This window comes from Scomber japonicus, chromosome 14, assembly GCF_027409825.1.
Source record: "Scomber japonicus isolate fScoJap1 chromosome 14, fScoJap1.pri, whole genome shotgun sequence".
NCBI lineage: Eukaryota > Metazoa > Chordata > Actinopteri > Scombriformes > Scombridae > Scomber > Scomber japonicus.
Genome location: NC_070591.1, coordinates 32843822 through 32860567, shown reverse-complemented (window position 1 = coordinate 32860567; position 16746 = coordinate 32843822). Strand labels below are relative to the sequence as shown.

At 37.3% G+C, this 16746-nt stretch overlaps 1 protein-coding gene across 1 annotated transcript in view; it reads left to right on the top strand.

The window, feature by feature from the left end:
* Positions 1 to 16746, top strand: part of hspa12a (heat shock protein 12A) — a 32268-nt gene that overhangs the window by 13475 nt on the left and 2047 nt on the right. The window contains exons 6-10 of the mRNA XM_053332817.1: positions 4973 to 5144; positions 5330 to 5338; positions 12319 to 12405; positions 13910 to 14014; positions 14108 to 14366. Coding sequence (XP_053188792.1) covers positions 4973 to 5144; positions 5330 to 5338; positions 12319 to 12405; positions 13910 to 14014; positions 14108 to 14366 — 632 coding nt within the window. The remainder of the gene's footprint in view (positions 1 to 4972; positions 5145 to 5329; positions 5339 to 12318; positions 12406 to 13909; positions 14015 to 14107; positions 14367 to 16746) is intronic.

Genomic DNA, 16746 nt, shown 5'->3' with positions numbered 1-16746 from the left:
CGCGTCTTGTTGTATTTATCCTTACAGTCTTGTTAATGGAGGGTCCTCACAAAGAGACACTTTTAAAAGATGTCCTTCCAGACCATCAATGTATGTGGTCATTAGGGTGTGGCTGTCTGCAGTGAAGAAATAGTCTGAAAGAAGAGAAGAGAGAGACACAGGACGGATGTGAAGGGTAGAGGGGGGCACGGGTGTGTGTGTGCATCATTGTGTGATGTGCATGTTAGCAATGTGAAATAGCTGAAGGAGGGTAATGATGAGTTTGAAAGGTACGTCTTCCCCAAAGCATTTAATAAAGTAAAGAGCAGACTAGCTTTTTTATATTTTGGCATTCTTGAGGGTTGTTTTGGAATACCACCTGTTCATGTGAATGTAAATTGTCAACACTTTCATTTATTAACTATTTATTTACACTTTATTTTTTATTAAGTCACTTAAATTTGGTGCGTAAAATTTGCAGAGATATGCTGAGGAAGTGTCTCAAATCAGATACTTCTGTTAGTACATTACTGTGTAGTACACTATGTACACTCTGTACTTAGTGTAGTGTGCATATTTCAACAGGTTAGTGTTGTCTGAAATCAAGCATGACCATTGCACACTTACTGGAAATGAGTTAGTTAGCAAGTTAGTGTTAGCAAGCTAGCGTTAGCATATTTGTGTTTTTGTTGAATGGTGCCATATCATTACAAACTGCTAAATGAACCCAATAAACCTACTGATAGCTTATATCTGACAACAGTATAGTGGTGCTGAGTGTAAAAAACGCATGGATGATTTACATTTGTATAATGCGGTACTGTTCACCGTAGTTACAACATCCTCATCTGCCATTTCCTTGACCATCACCACCAACGTAGCCAAGATGGTAGACTGCATCGTCCTCTACTTCTCAGTGTCAAAGTATGGGAAAATGTGCACTCAAAATATTAAATGTTGAGACACGGCATAAGAACTTAACTAGATTTCTAAATAAGATAAATAGCCTTCACAAAATAAAATCCACATGTAACAGTGTGAGGTCCCAATGAATGTGAAACACCTTCCAGTGCTGTATGAATCATAGAAAAAAACTAGACTAACAGCATTTTTATGTTAGCACATGGAGGTTAACCAGAGATTTTTGCTAGTTGGAAAGATGACATGCAATTCATAATTTGCAGTTGTGCTCTCCTCCTCCATTTAGCCATGGTAGCTACTGTGTGGCCTGAGATGTGAGTGCATCATTTATTAACTCAGCCACAAATGGCTTGAAGTAAAGCCTAGCAGGCCATTTAAAATGTATTTAAATGGCCCTAAAAATGTTAAATTGCTGCCGAACCTCATTCACCCCATTCAAGACACAAAAGGGCAGTAACACAAACAATTCAGTTTTGTTTCCCTTTCTCTCAATCTGTTCGGTCATAGCTTCATATTAGCTTCATTAGCTGTGTTCAGTTAAATATAGTTTATTCGATAGGAAATATAGGAATAGTTGAACATGTGTTATGATGTGGTTAGCCTAGCTTAGTATGAAGACTAGAAGAAGCAAGGCTAACAGCTAACCTGCCTTTGCTAAATTAACTACCAAGACCTTCAAAGATGAACAGATTCATAAAATGTTAAATGCTGCAACTATTTCTTGACAAACAACAGTTTATCCACTGTTTCTAGCTGTAGCTTAGCATCACTAGTATGGTGGAACGTGGTAACCACACCGTGAGGCCATGGCTTCAGAAAGCTGTGCACTGTTGATGTGTCTGGCTGTTTTTGCCAAGAAAAAGTTCCGTGTTACTCCACCTAAAACCACAAATTATGATTTTTACATTTATGTAAAACCTATGACTTTAGTGTGCAGCTTAAACAAATGACAAACATGTTAATTATTGAGCTTTAGTTTAGGTTAGTTTGTTAATTGAAAAAAACAATGGAATACACAATCAGGCAAATATGGCATCACACATGCAGTCTATACAGCTCAGAAATCAGTGACACATAAGAAGAGTGTGACATAATAAATGAGATATAAAAATAATAATACGAAATGTATAATGTTAAAAGAAAAAAGGGGGGGGGGTCATATATTTTAGTCAGAGGTTTCATGGGAAAGAGTTTCATAATGGTTTAGTAATGAGTTGCTGTTTTTATTATTTACTCATCTATGGGTGGAGAAGTGCAATTTGATGTTTTAGATAATAACTGTTTATGACTAAAAACTTGCATAAAGACTGACAAAATGAATCAGATATTCTGCAGCATCATCCTCTGAGTCGGGTTTTCATAGGAGTACTACAAGCAACCTCTCTCATATTACATATAGTCTTTTGAGCCACAGATATGTATTTGTATGATTTAAGTGCAGCTGTAAAACACAGATGTGAGACTGACCCTCTCTTTGAATGAAAGCAAATAAGCTTTTTTTCAAATAAATGTTTAAAATGTTGTATAAATCATTTTTCCTTTAATAAATCTTAAATGCAGCTCTGTGAACAGTTCACACTAACACTAATTCACATTCCTGTTCGCCTGCTGCCTCACAGTGATATCATCCTTTTGTCCTGATCACATCCCTGGTGTGCATGCTTAAAGAGAAGAGAGGAGGTGGAATGTAGAGGAGGGGAGAAACAGAGGAGGAGGAGGGCTTTTAGCTGTTATCTGCAGTGTGCCTGGAGGCAGGGATGGAGGATGGAAGGGCGAGTTGACAGAAACAGGATTTGATTAAAACATAGAGGTAGAGAGAGAGAGGCGGTAAAGGTGATGTTGGGCATCCACAGTGACTCAGCATCGGCAGTGGCAATCGTTTGATTGGCTGTTCATGGAGGATGGAGGGAGTGAACCCTCTCCTTTTAGCACCTCCTCTGATCACGTCATGCATTAGTTCTCCAGGGGCCATGACATTACCCCACAGCCATTCTTTTACACTAAGGATCGTGTGTCCTCTGGCTGCTTCTCAAACAGAAAAGCAGCTTATTTAGACTTAGTTGTTATTCAGTTGGTCTCTGGACTGAAAAGAAGCTGAAAAATCTGCCCTAGCAATGACAAGAAACTCAGTGTGAGTTATAGCATCTTGTGGGATTTGATGTTAATGTCTGCTGTGGATGATTTATATCAGCTGTATTTTTCTGTTGGAGCCTCATTCCTCAGCAGCAGCTATTAATCAGTTAGATGAAGTGAATCATGGTCAGTCTATATCATAGCTGATGTTTTGCATTAGTCTTGTCATGACACATTCTTGGCTCTTGATTGCATGTGTGTATCATACTCTTAAAACAAAAGCTATACAACCATCTGAAAGTCTTTTGAGGCACTTACACATGAATTCACATGTTCTTGAACTGTTTAACTTTAGTCCCCTGTTGATGTGGCGAGCAGTAAGTTAACAATGCAAATGAAATGGACTTAACAAAAACATTCATAGATATTAAACATATGCTAGATAATATAAGATCCAAAGCTGTCATCAGTCTGTCTCCTCATCAGGTCATCTCTCTGAGCTCAATGTTTAATCATAGCACACAGCAATAGTTTCTTCTTCTGTAGTTTTTTTTGGTCCTTTATTTAAACAGATAGGCTTATTGAGATATGAATCGCTTTTTCAAGAGAGACCTGTACACAAGAAGTTAACACTGACAGAGTAGGTTTGTCACAATAACCACGTGTTGATATATTGTCTCAGAAATAATCGCGATAAACAATATTATTTTCATTTTATACCACTGATATAATGATAATATAATAGCATAATAATTGCAAGAGAGTGGGACTTATATGTACACCATATAACGGGATTGACACATCATGTGATTGTCAGGTGACCTGGGCCTTGATCTATTTAAAATAGTGACTATACATTCTTGTTTCAGTCTGAAGAAGAGCAACAGGCTGGGGAAACGTCACTCTTGAGTCTTGATATCCCATTAAATGATACCTGCATTGTTGACATGTCCAATAATCGATTTGTGAATTCCTTGAAATTTACATGACTGTAGACCTGTCATGATAACTACTATTGTTGGACAATATATCGTCTCAGAAATAATCATGATAAACAATATTATTGTCATTTGAAGATCATTTTATACCACTGGTATACTGATATATATATATATATATATATATATATATATATATACACACATATATATAAAATGATAATATAATAGCATGATAATGATTGGAGAGTGGGTGATACACAGAGTGTCATTATGGTTGGGGACAGAGTTATTTCCCTTTAATTCTTCTACAGTCTCCACTCAGGACGTACACAGTGAGGAATGGAGGACACTACTTGTTTAGCTAATGTGACATGAATAGAGTCTTAGCTACTAATGTGAAGTGTGGTAATACTGAGGTCAAAAAATGATCAAGGTCATGTCCATGTATCATAAGATAAGTCCATATATAGACATGATAATTACATTATTTTATGATAAGTCAATAATGTAATTATTGGGACAGGCCTACATACAGATAAATAAATAGACACTAATAATTCACAGACATACATTTACACAATAAGAAATACATGTGTTAGCATGTTTTACAACACTCAAGTACAACCTTTTAAAAAGTTTGATTGAAATAAGAGAATCCAGTTTCAGATTCTTTTTCTACAGAACTTTTATTTGCAGATATCCAAAACTTTCTGCTGCAGTTTTTTGTACACCTTTTGTTTACATAGTCAGTCTTAATGCAGTTGTAGTTGTAGGAGCTGGAATAGTGTGTTTTCTGCGTGTCAGTATGGTGGATCTCAGAGTCACTACTGTCATTTTCACATTGCATCACTTTTAATGCCTGACAACTCTAAACATGTGATGTCCTCAACAACATTATCATGTTTCACAAGTAAATAAACATGAAACTTTATACAAGCCTGTTTTGAGTCATGAACTAAATATATAGGAAAGAAATACATACAATGCAATTAATACATACAATAATATACAATTAAAAGCTGAAGTGTATTTTCCTGTGTCTTATGTACTTTGTATAGTCTGGTCTGGTATCCCGTGACAACCCAGAGCAGCTCATCATTGCCTTAGAACCTGAGGCAGCATCAATCTACTGCCGCAAGCTCCGCCTCCACCAGATGGTGGACCTGGGCAGCCAGACCACCCAGAATGGCTTCAGCCCCACAGAGAACGTAGGGGGCGGGATGACCCAAGGTAAGTCCCATCACTATCTGACATCACTAACATGAAGCTTTCACACAGTATGTATCACCTAATCATTCACAGCAATGTACTGTTCACTAGATTTTTCCAGTGTTTTTCTATGGCTGCATCAGTATTGACATTGTAACTACTGTAATACTGTTTTTTCCTTCTGTTGAATGTTGTTTGTTCCATAGTGTCTCCAGGTCATGGTAAACATGCTTTCATTTTCAATTCAGACACTAAATACAAGAAGGTTTAAAGGCACATGTTTTATTTTATTTTATTTTTTATCTCCAATCTGCTTTTGCTTCTTTTCATGAATACCCTTATATTCACTCTGAGATTCTATCACACACACACAAACCATGGTAGAAGCTGGAAAGTTCAATCATGAATTATTTACGTATCTGGTTTTAATGTTGGGGCCAAATTTCCTCCCTGCTCACTGCTGATGTTTTGAAATATGTTGAGTTTTTAAGAGAGGAAGGAGCAGCTGGGTAGAAATGTCATCATTTCTCAGCTACTAATGTAATAACTTGCCAAGAAAAATAACCGACATATATAAGACTGGTTAGCAACATACAATTTTCATTTGTTTGATAAAAGTTGGTAACATTACTTGGTAACTCCCTTTTCAAGTTCCCTTTACATTTCTATTTGATTAAACTAATGATATACAACTGGTTAATTAGTGATTTTGCTTCCAGTCTTTAAGCTAGGCTAAGTAAGGCTAAGCCAGGCTAACCACATCCTGATTCCAGCTCTAAAGCACAAAGACTGATCTCGAAAATGTTGATCTTTTACTGAACTCATGGAAATGCATTATATAAGCAAAATCCAGATTGTTACATGATTATTTAATCAATCAGTCAATCAATCTTTATTTATATAGCGCCAAATCACAGCAAAGGTCATCACAAGGCACTTTACACATATAGCAGGTCTAAACTGTACTCTTTAATTTAACATTATACTGATTTGACATTATGGTCAGTTGTTCTAATCATAACATTATTCTTCCAATGCAAGAACATACATAGAGAAAAAATGCTTCAGAGATGAACGGGTCACTGTTATTTACAGAAAATAAAGCAGCAACAGCAAGTCCATCCCCCCAACCCCCACCTTTCCTTTCATCACAACTCTGTCACCTTTCAGTATTTGACTTTCTTTGTTCTTTCACCATTTTCTAAAACAAGGGTTTAGAAGCTTGCTTTTGGTCTCATATCCACTGTCACGGCGTATCACTCACTCACATGTATGCATATTATAACAGCCAGGATCAACTGCTTAGTTTTTGATTATCCTAAATGAAACTTGCTAAATAGTTCCCTGTATTAATTATTTCTTCTTTTTTTTTAAGTATCTGAAGGTGTTTCCTTGTAAAAAAGCACTTCCACGTGAAGATGCTTACAGACTCAGTAGATTCATGAGATGTTTCACTGTGAGTTACTGTAATAGTGCATGACTTTGGTAAGATGCATTAATCCTGTGCTGGAACATGTCAGCATTTAATGTTATATATCACAGAATTAAAACCATCAATCATTTCACTCAAGAAGTGACCCAAATATCAATCTTGATACTGTAAGGGTTTGAATTGATTTTACCCTTCAGTCATAAATATAGGAAACACATTGCAAATCAGAAAAAGATGAATGGAGACTGAGGGTGGTGTAGAATGTACAGTGTTGCATTTTACTGCATTCTGGATGATTGTTATTTTACAAAGACTCATAGGAGGCAGGTTTTATAGAAGACTCAGAAGGCCTGAATCTACAGTACTTGTTACTATATCAATAGAATGTATTGAAGTGGAGCATATAGTGAGCCAAAGTGAGTCAAATGAAAGTAAACCCACCTAGATCTGCTGGAAACTTCTGCCAGCTTCTTCTTATGAAACCAGGATTTTACGAGTGAAATCTCCATTCTCTGAACAATCCAGTATCAGTCTCTTATTTCTATGTCATGGCCCTCAAGTCACTTTCACCTGGAACATCATGCTGTAAGGTTCCATATCAACTTTTCAACCAAATACTTCCAGGAACTGAACCCACAAATTCAATCAGATTGCCTTTTATACATTCATGTCTGTTTGAGGATTAGACAAAATGCAAAAAAAGAAGCCAACAACATGACTTTAACATTCATAAACATTACTAGAAATGTGATGTTAAAAGAAAAAAGGATTACAATGTAAGACTACAAGAACTGTCCGTTCCTCATCTTAACATTGAGACTTGTGGCAGACAGTAGTCGTGTGAATTAGGCTCTACAGCAGCCACAAGCTTTCTCTTTTACCAATCAGTGACATTTTTTCGTGCAAACCCCTCCCCAGTATTTCCAGGGCCAGCAGGAAGTACCATTTCCAGAGCAGGAACTAAATTTAAATTCTGGTTCCTCTGATTGAAAGGTGATTGAGTTCCAGGGAAATATCCTGAGGTGGAAACTGGCCAATAGAGAGCATATTGTTCCTGTCCTGGCAACACTTTACTGCCTCCATGCATGTCAGAGAGAGCCATGAAGCTTTTATTGGATGCTTACAGGCTCCTTTATGATGATTAGGGCTGGGTATTGTTTAAATCATTATGAAACCAGTACCAATCCAAGTACCCTTAAAGTGATAACTCAAATTCACCACGACTTCACCGCCACAGATGGGTTGTAGCTGCTGTGGCAGTGGGCCAATCACATGTCACATTAAAGGTTGAATATGTAGAATATTTATTAAAAGCTATATATTTTTTTAAATAATACACACAGGGGGCGTTTTGAGGGGTACAGGATGAAAGTATTGCTTTTCCATAAAAAAAAAAATTTAGTCTGAATTAATATTTTTTAAATGTTTTGACGGGTTCGCCAATGACCTTCTGACACGTTCTGTGTACATTGTACCAGCCAATTAGCAGCCGGAATTGGATTGCCAGGGTTGTCTGTTGTTCCGGTGCAGCTACTGTAGGCTGGCACTGGGTGAAATGGAGTTGTAAACAAGCAGAGCCGTGTTGGACTTACTAAAACCAGCGTTTTTTGCTCTCAAGTACAACTTTTCATCACAAAAAGGTCGAAGGTAAGACAGAATATCTGTTAGTCGCTGTAAATAAGTGGTTGTTTACCTTTGTATTCGTTGGCTGCTGGTTCACTGAGTTTTTAGCGCAGTAATAGTGGTACTGTTGAACTCGCCAGGGTCTTAGCTTTCATATGAGATGCTATTTGTTTGTGTACCATGAAGTATCAAAACGCTAGCAATGGAAATGTGGAGAGTGGGTTGACTTTCTGACGCTATTCGGATTTTGATATTTGATCATTAATATGCTTGGTGTTTGAGTTGTGTTTGGTGTGTGTAAAAATGACTTATATGTGCTTGTAGCGGAGTTTCTCCTGTTTAATCTGATGTGCAGTATGACTGTATTGCTACATCATTAGGGCAGCGTTTTATGCCTTTTTCTGCGGAGAGTCTCAAGGTCTCTTAATTGGGGGACCTTGGAGTTAAACAGGTTTAACTGCTACTCCCACTGCCGTTACAATGTAATATACCTCGTGGTTTCAAGTTAGTTACAGCGAGGGTGTGTTCGCTTCCTGTTTTCAAAATAAAAGCACCAACTCTATCATTATGGTTTTCTTAATAATAAAAGGCAACGGGTGTTTTATTTTGTGAAAATGACCGGAAGTACGTTACTCGCTACGGCTAACTTGAGTGGCTCCGAATTCGCAGGAACAAAACTTTAAGCAGGTGTTGGATAAAGTGGTATATTTACAGAGATAGAGCTAAAATAAAATCTGCTTCAGCCTGCTGATTTCAGCTTGGGTAGGAACGAAATGCATTTTGGGTTATCGTGTAGTTTACTGACTGGTCTGCTCACGCCGATCAGGCTACAGAAACAAGCAATCATTTTGAGTTGGGAGCTAGCTAGCTAATCGATTACACACCACTCAAAGAAAGACTTCCAGTTGAAGACTGGCTAACGTTAAATACTGTTGTAAAATTAATTGGTTGAAATTAGTCGTTACCCTGTATGATTCATCACTTGACATGGCGCAGGCTGATCGATTGACATAGTCGGCAACGAACCTGGCAACCCGACTGCTGGAATTATTTTTGGTTGTTGAGACTACGATCTCGAGACACTAGATGGTGGTGTTCTGCTCATTCTCCATATTCAACCTTTAAATCAAAGAACACTTTCGTTGATTGGCTGTGAGCAAGTCCATACAAATAGTCATATTTTCTACCTCTGGATACAAAAAAGATGGATTGCAGGTATCATTTGATGGACGTTTCCATACTACTTGGTATCGACTGATCGTAGTCGATACCTTGAAGGTATGGAGTACCAATACTCAGTCATAGTGATGATGAAGCCCTTGTCATATCTCTGATCTCCCACACCTCCACACTTCCTCCTGCTCTCACAGATCACCTGACCAAATGAGTCATGTGTTGCTTGGTCTTTACATTGTGCTTTATATGATTAACAGATATCTGTCAGATCTCTGTTCTTTCGCCATTCATTTATTTGCTGTTTGTGTTCTTATAACTGTTTTGTTTGATGTGTACCATCCTCAATAACATTACTGTACTTTAATAATGAATACCTTCATATATAGCACAGCTACTGTATAATCTACATAATATTTCTGCTGTAATTGTTGAAAGGAAGATGGATGTTAGATTGCACATGACCATGAATACTGAATCAAAGCATGCTCCTGACATAAATAACAATAATGAATTTCTTCTTTTTCTGAGTTTCACACTGCACCTTTAAATCTCTTGCTATATTATTAGTGTACTTCACATACTTGGTAATGATTGGTGATGGGCAGCTTTAGCACTGTTAAGATCCCGAGGGCAGCTTATAACACAGTCAGAGATGCATTGAATCTTTCCTATATGCTGTAAATGCTACAGTGAGTGAAGCCACGTGTCAGGTCTGTAGGAGTTGTCTGGAAATTCAACTTTGAACCGTACTGCTGTTATTTCCATCAGATTTTCCCATTCTCACTGAAACACCCTCTATCACTACACAATACTGCTGTTATTTAATGTTTCCTATCAGTCATTTCCGTCCTGCTGGTACTATTTTATGTTTTTATATTTTTCTTGTGATTGATGTTGTATTAGAATAATTCAGATCTGAGAGAATATTTTGGAATATAAACACAAAATGATGTATTTAGTGTTGCTGGAATGTTAGGCTGATGTAATGTTAAGTGTAGACCTCTCTCATGCCCTCTGCACAGCTAATGAGAGTCATCTGGAGAGCTGTCTTTCCTTCTCTGTATTGTTTCCTCTGTGCAGTAGGAAATGTCTATTTGACATTTACTTCTGCCAGATCTTCCTGCTATTAGCAGTCAAGCACAGGTCACATTTCAGGTCACAGTCACTCTTAGTCGTGTAGCAGGGAATAGTAGACTGCAGTCACTAGAGAAGGAAAAATGATATGTATACTTTTTTGTGTGTGTTGTTTTTTTGAACATACCAATACCAAAAAGATCATCATGACACACACACACACACACACACACACACACACACACACACACACACACACACACACACACACACACACACACACACACACACACAGATAATACATAAAACCTTTTGCGACTTTTGCATTGTTGCCATTTGGACTGGCTACTTAAATCAACTATAATACAGTATTAGTGGTGGAGTTTCTTGGCCACTGAAGGTCCTCCTACATGTTTGGAAGGGGAGGGGGACATATCAGTTTTAGTAGCTACTAGATGCTACTAAATCTTACACACTGCTCCTTTAAGATTACAACTGACAAGGTGAATGTTTTCCCATCATTTTTACGGAGCATGAATGTATCTGGTCTGGAATTAACTATTACATAGTGTTCAGGGTCTAATTTGAACCAACTTATGGTGCAGAAGATACATATTTTTATTGAGTGTTTTATTGAATTCAAAAATACTGTTTGTTTACATTTAATATCATTCATTGAAAGCATTATGTTCTCAAGTGTTATGTAAAGTTAAGTCATTATATTGTGTAATAGTAAATACATTTTCTCCATCAACAGAAAGTGTAATAATTAAATACACTCTTTGCTCCCTGAAAGCTTCATTAAAGATTAATCACCAGTTTATTAAAGACTGATGAGGTATTTATGAATGATGAATATGAATGAGGGGATACTGTGAAATGCCTGAATATGAACAGTATGTAAGGGTTAAAAAAAACTAATAGTGAAAATTGTTATTTGTATGCCATGACATGAGACTCACATGGTTGAATAAAAGTTTGATGAAACACAATAAAAAGGAAGAAGACATCACAGATGAAGTTTTGCAGTGGTAGCACATTGCCAGTGTTACCATGAGAACTGTCTTATAGTCTTGATGTTCTGTCACTTAAACACATCACTTTCACTGCATGTTCACACTGTGATCAACATGAGCACTGAGTTACACTGTGATAACAGATTGTCCTCCAGGTTGTAAATTCAACAGTATATACACTCATACTAAAGAGCAAATCATCTGTTTACTACTACTTTAAAGTCTGTGTAAAGTAAGAATAAATATGTGTTCTGAGTTTGACATACCACAGAAAAGTGTGTTGTTAACCACCCTGCCAAATTTTAATGATTAAAAAAATCACCAAATATATGACATTAGGCTTCAAAGTTGTGTAAAAATCAGCCTCTTTCTCTGCTCCCAAATGCTGTGGGAGTGTCCGCCGAGTTCGCTGAAACCCCGCTCCCACCAAGTGTCACCTGTCAATCAAAGTCACCACCTCTACCAGAAACATGGACGCTACATCTGAGAGCTTTTTGCTGCTAACTCAGCTGCTAGCTCAGTGGCTAACTTGGCTAACTGGCTAACTGTAGACTGTAGTAGTAGTAGTGTGTGCTGAATGTATTTATACCTCTACAGCAGCAGGGGCGGGTTTATGCCAATCTTTTTACACCTTTTTTAGAAATGCATTTCAGACCTATTTGTGTTTAGAAGAAAATGTTTGAATTCACTTTACACAGTCTTTAAATTCAGCTCTTCTCAAGTCCAACATGATGAGCTGGCACACAGTGTGGACATACGTGCACCTCACCCTGCTGCTTGCCTTACACACTTTACAAACCTCACAAGCTTCACACAGCAGAGCTTCACGCCTTTATCACACTCACCAGAACATTCTCTCTCTGTTAACAACCAGCTAAGGAGCATGTTCGGCGAAACCGGCAGAGTCGCACCTTTTTGGTGGAAAATGTCATAGGGGAGCTTTGGTCGGAGCTGGAAGAAGGTAGAGTCTTTCTCCTCTTTTACTCTTCTGTTATGACTTCCTCTTTCTTCCTCTCGCTCTCTCTTCCTATAGGGTAATTGCTCTTGCTGTTTCCTTTGCTGCCAGTCTGTCATTTTATATATTAGATGTTAGATTTTTATAGTGATAGATCTGCTTTTGCAATTTAGATGTTTGCAGAAATTATAAAACTGCAGAAAGCACCATGTGTTATGATTTTAAATAGAGTTTTGTTTTTTAAATTGTATTATTTTTTCCACCACATGGTTTTGGAACACAATCATCCTGTTGTCATTTTTGTGTCAAGATACTTATATACACATATAAGTACAAATAAGTATATATATGTATACAGTACAGCATATACAATATTAATCAATGGCATGTGATACCATGATGAGCCCATGAAAGGGTTAGATCATCCAAAATACACATCTTTCACACAGTTTTCTGGTGAACAGGTGAAATGGAGGTGAATACATTTTTGGCAAATAAGTGGTTAAAAAAAATTACCTTTGAAAAATTGAAAATTTCCCCATCACTGGAAAATCCACAGAAGTTACTGTTAACAGTTTTCAGGGGAATTATTTCTACTGAAGAAATAGTCTTTCTGACACCGACTTCAAACCTGAGGGTCAGGACCCCCTGAGGGGTCGCAAGAAAACTATCTGCATGGTTAAATACCACCAGGGTTGTGTGACAAAATGTGTTTAACAATAAGAAATGAATTGTACAATTGTTTGAATGTCTTTAGTAGAGTCCCCACCTTGTTTTAAATGTGAGCTTGGTTTATTTTGTTAATCATGGGAAATCCAAACTGACAGCTGAGCACTTTTCAAAGTCAATCCTGAATCCCACTCGTTACCTCATCCGATATTTCTTCTTTCATTGCTTCAGCTTTTGGCTTCATATTCTTTTTTTTCTCTCTACCACTCACACACACAGCCAAAAGAAATGTAGGTCAGCAAAACTCTCTGTGGTTTATTTGAAGAAGCTAAAGTGTCACAAGGAGTCATATCCTCTAGGAGAAGGTTCCTAAAAACAGCAGAGTGGTGGTAGATAGTAGGGCTGGACAATTATGGCAAAAATCATAATCATGATTATTTTGATCGATATTGAAATAGCGATTATAAAACACGATTATTAATAGATGTGTAAACATAAGCATTTATTGAACCACCAGAACTCAACTTGAAATATATTTGAACAGCACAACCAGAAATAAATTAAAATCAAGAAAAAAAAAAATATAATGATAGATGTAAATAATAATAGCAATATGTAAAAACAATAAATAAAAATAAATAGCCAAAACCTACCAAAACAAAAATTATTACTAGATTATTACGTTTTTATCGTAATCGTGGGAGGCCAAAATCGATATCGCTATTAAAATTCAATTAATCGTCCAGCCCTAGTAGATAGGGGTGGTGGTCCAATGAGAAAAATGCTGCTCAGTAACATTTTAGATGCCTTCGATGTTCCATTGTGTGTAATGTTTGTGCAGGTGACCGTTATGTGGTGGTAGACTGTGGTGGAGGAACAGTGGACCTGACTGTCCATCAGATCCGTCTTCCAGAGGGACATCTAAAGGAGCTCTACAAGGCATCAGGTAATAAAAGGATGTATGACATAGCACTTTTTCTGCCTGCTTTATACAACTTGTTTAATTTTTATTCACGATCACAATCCACTCTTTTCCCAGGCGGTCCCTACGGCTCTATCGGGATCGACTATGAATTTGAGAAGCTGCTGTGTCAGATCTTTGGTCAGGATTTCATCGACCAGTTCAAGATCAAGAGGCCGGCTGCTTGGGTGGACCTCATGATTGCGTTTGAGTCTCGGAAGAGGGCAGCAGCCCCTGACAGGACCAACCCCCTCAATATTAACCTGCCCTTCTCCTTCATTGACTACTACAAGAAGTTCAGGGGCCACAGTGTGGAACACGCCCTGCGCAAAAGCAAGTGAGTGAAGTCACATGTCTGGATCTCAAACACCTGCAGACAGAAACATTCTGCCTGTTGTATATTTATTTACCAGTAGCCATGGAAAGATATAAATACAGAATAAAACTAAATAGTAACAAAAAAATGCTGTAAAAAAAGAGGGGGGGGGTCTACATCTCTAACATGTTTTATCTTGTTGCTTTAACCTCTTTTCAGGATATCACAAGCTGGAAATATTTCTAAAACATAACAGCATTAAATCTCAGTGCCAGACAGACACAATATTAATGGTGATCTAACTTTTCACCTCCAGCCATTAGAGCGCTATAACGACTGACTTGTGGGACCCCCATGGAGTCTAGATCTTAATGGCCTTGTCTCATGTCTGTGTGGATTTTCATAATCCAGCAGTGAGGGACATTAAAAGATATTTATAAGGCTGTAACTGGAGCCTCCATCTGGCTCTCAGACTACTGTGACGCCTAACTGGAAGTGCTCAGTCTCTCTTATTGTGCTGGAAAGGCTTAGGGAGTGGGGGGGCAACATTAGCACCCTCACTCACTTACATGAGTCACATATTAACATACTGTACAATCACACACATGGGATCAGAACAGGACTCATGATTTATAGGCACACTGCATCAGACATACAGTGATATGATAAGTATTCTAACAGGAAACACTACATTTCTCTTTATCTAACCACCAAAATCACTTTCTGAATACATTAGAAGCTGTGCAGGTTTACAGTTCTAATCATTTGGATCTACACCTCATCAATATTTACTGACTGATCCTGTCTAACCGCGTAGATTCCCATGGTGGTTGTGTCCAGACATAAAGGTGTAGACATTGTGAAAGGCTATACCCTTAAATGTTACAGCCACTACTGTAAGTGAAGTGAATCAATACGCTGCATTCATAATGGACCAGTACTTTCATCTATAGTATGTCTTGAGAAGAAACATTTGATTTCAAAATCAGAAAAAGGTTTATTACCAAGTAGTTTTAACCATATAAGGAATTTTCCTTAGTTTTATTGTTTTATTGTATCTTTTGGATCCCCATTAGTCTTCATAGAAATGAAGACTATTCTTCCTGGGGTCCACATTAAATCAAGCAATTATTACAACAATTACATCATTTATACAAAGAATTACACAACACCATTCAACCCGAGTCAACATGACCACAGAAATATATTAAAGAATGCAATGTAAATGTAATATGTAAATGTAATGTAATAAAAGAGTTACATGATTACAGAAGCGTATACACGAGGCAACCTGAAGCACAAAATGCACCAAGCTGTTCAACGCAGATGTATCAACATGACTTCCTAATTTAGTAGAAGGCTATTGCAACTAAATATTATAACTAAGCACGGCTTCTCTCAGTTTGACTTTAAAACTCGACATTCCAGTGGTTGTAATTACGTGTGGGGGGAGACTGTTCCAGTGAGCTACAGCTCTATACATAACTGACCTTTTGAGTGCATTACTTCTAGGTAAAGGCAAGGTGAAGTTGTTTCCTGAGGCCTGTCTAGTACTATAACCATGTTTCACATTTGTCAGTTGAAGTTCTGAAAAAAAAGAAAAAGGTTTATGTGACACATAAGTCTTTCTCAAAAACATAATAAGACCATAAACCAGTCTCTCCTCCACCAGCATCCATGCGAGTCTTCTATGCATATTCCTGACACTTTCTCTCATAGAGCACCTCAGAGCAAGGTGTGCTGCCCTGTTCTGAGTCAGCTGGAGTTTAAAAAGGTCCTTTTTTGAGGCACTGGACCAAATTATTGGGCAGTAGTTTAGATGAGACAGAACTAAGGCATTAATTCATACTAATATGATCAGATGAGCATTATGTTATCAAGCAAATTGTAACTGAAAACTACAAACTAAAGGGCTATGTCAGTTTTAAATGTATAACAATGAAGCACAATTAATTGCATTGATTATCTGTTTGATTTTCATTCTATGTATGATTTAACAATATATAATATAATATATTTCATACCATCAGCCATCAGACTGTAGAACACCACAGCTCCCATTAACTCCCACTCCCACTAATAAGACTGAGGCTGTCCTTACTGTTTAATACCAGGAACACTGTACACTTGAATATAGTATAAATAATTTATGTATATTCTAAATGTATATAATTACAGATTATTTTAAAGATTGTTTAATGTATATTTTATTTGATTTGATTTTATTTTATTTTTTATCCTGTCACCATTACAAGGGTACTGTTTGTCAATTTTGAATTTGCCCCTAGTGGGATCAATAAAGTGTACCTTACATTTATCACCCTGCTTTAAGTGCAGATGAAGTCATTTTACACTACATGAAACTGATTCCCTCCTCTCCTCTTCTTTCCTCTTCTCTCCT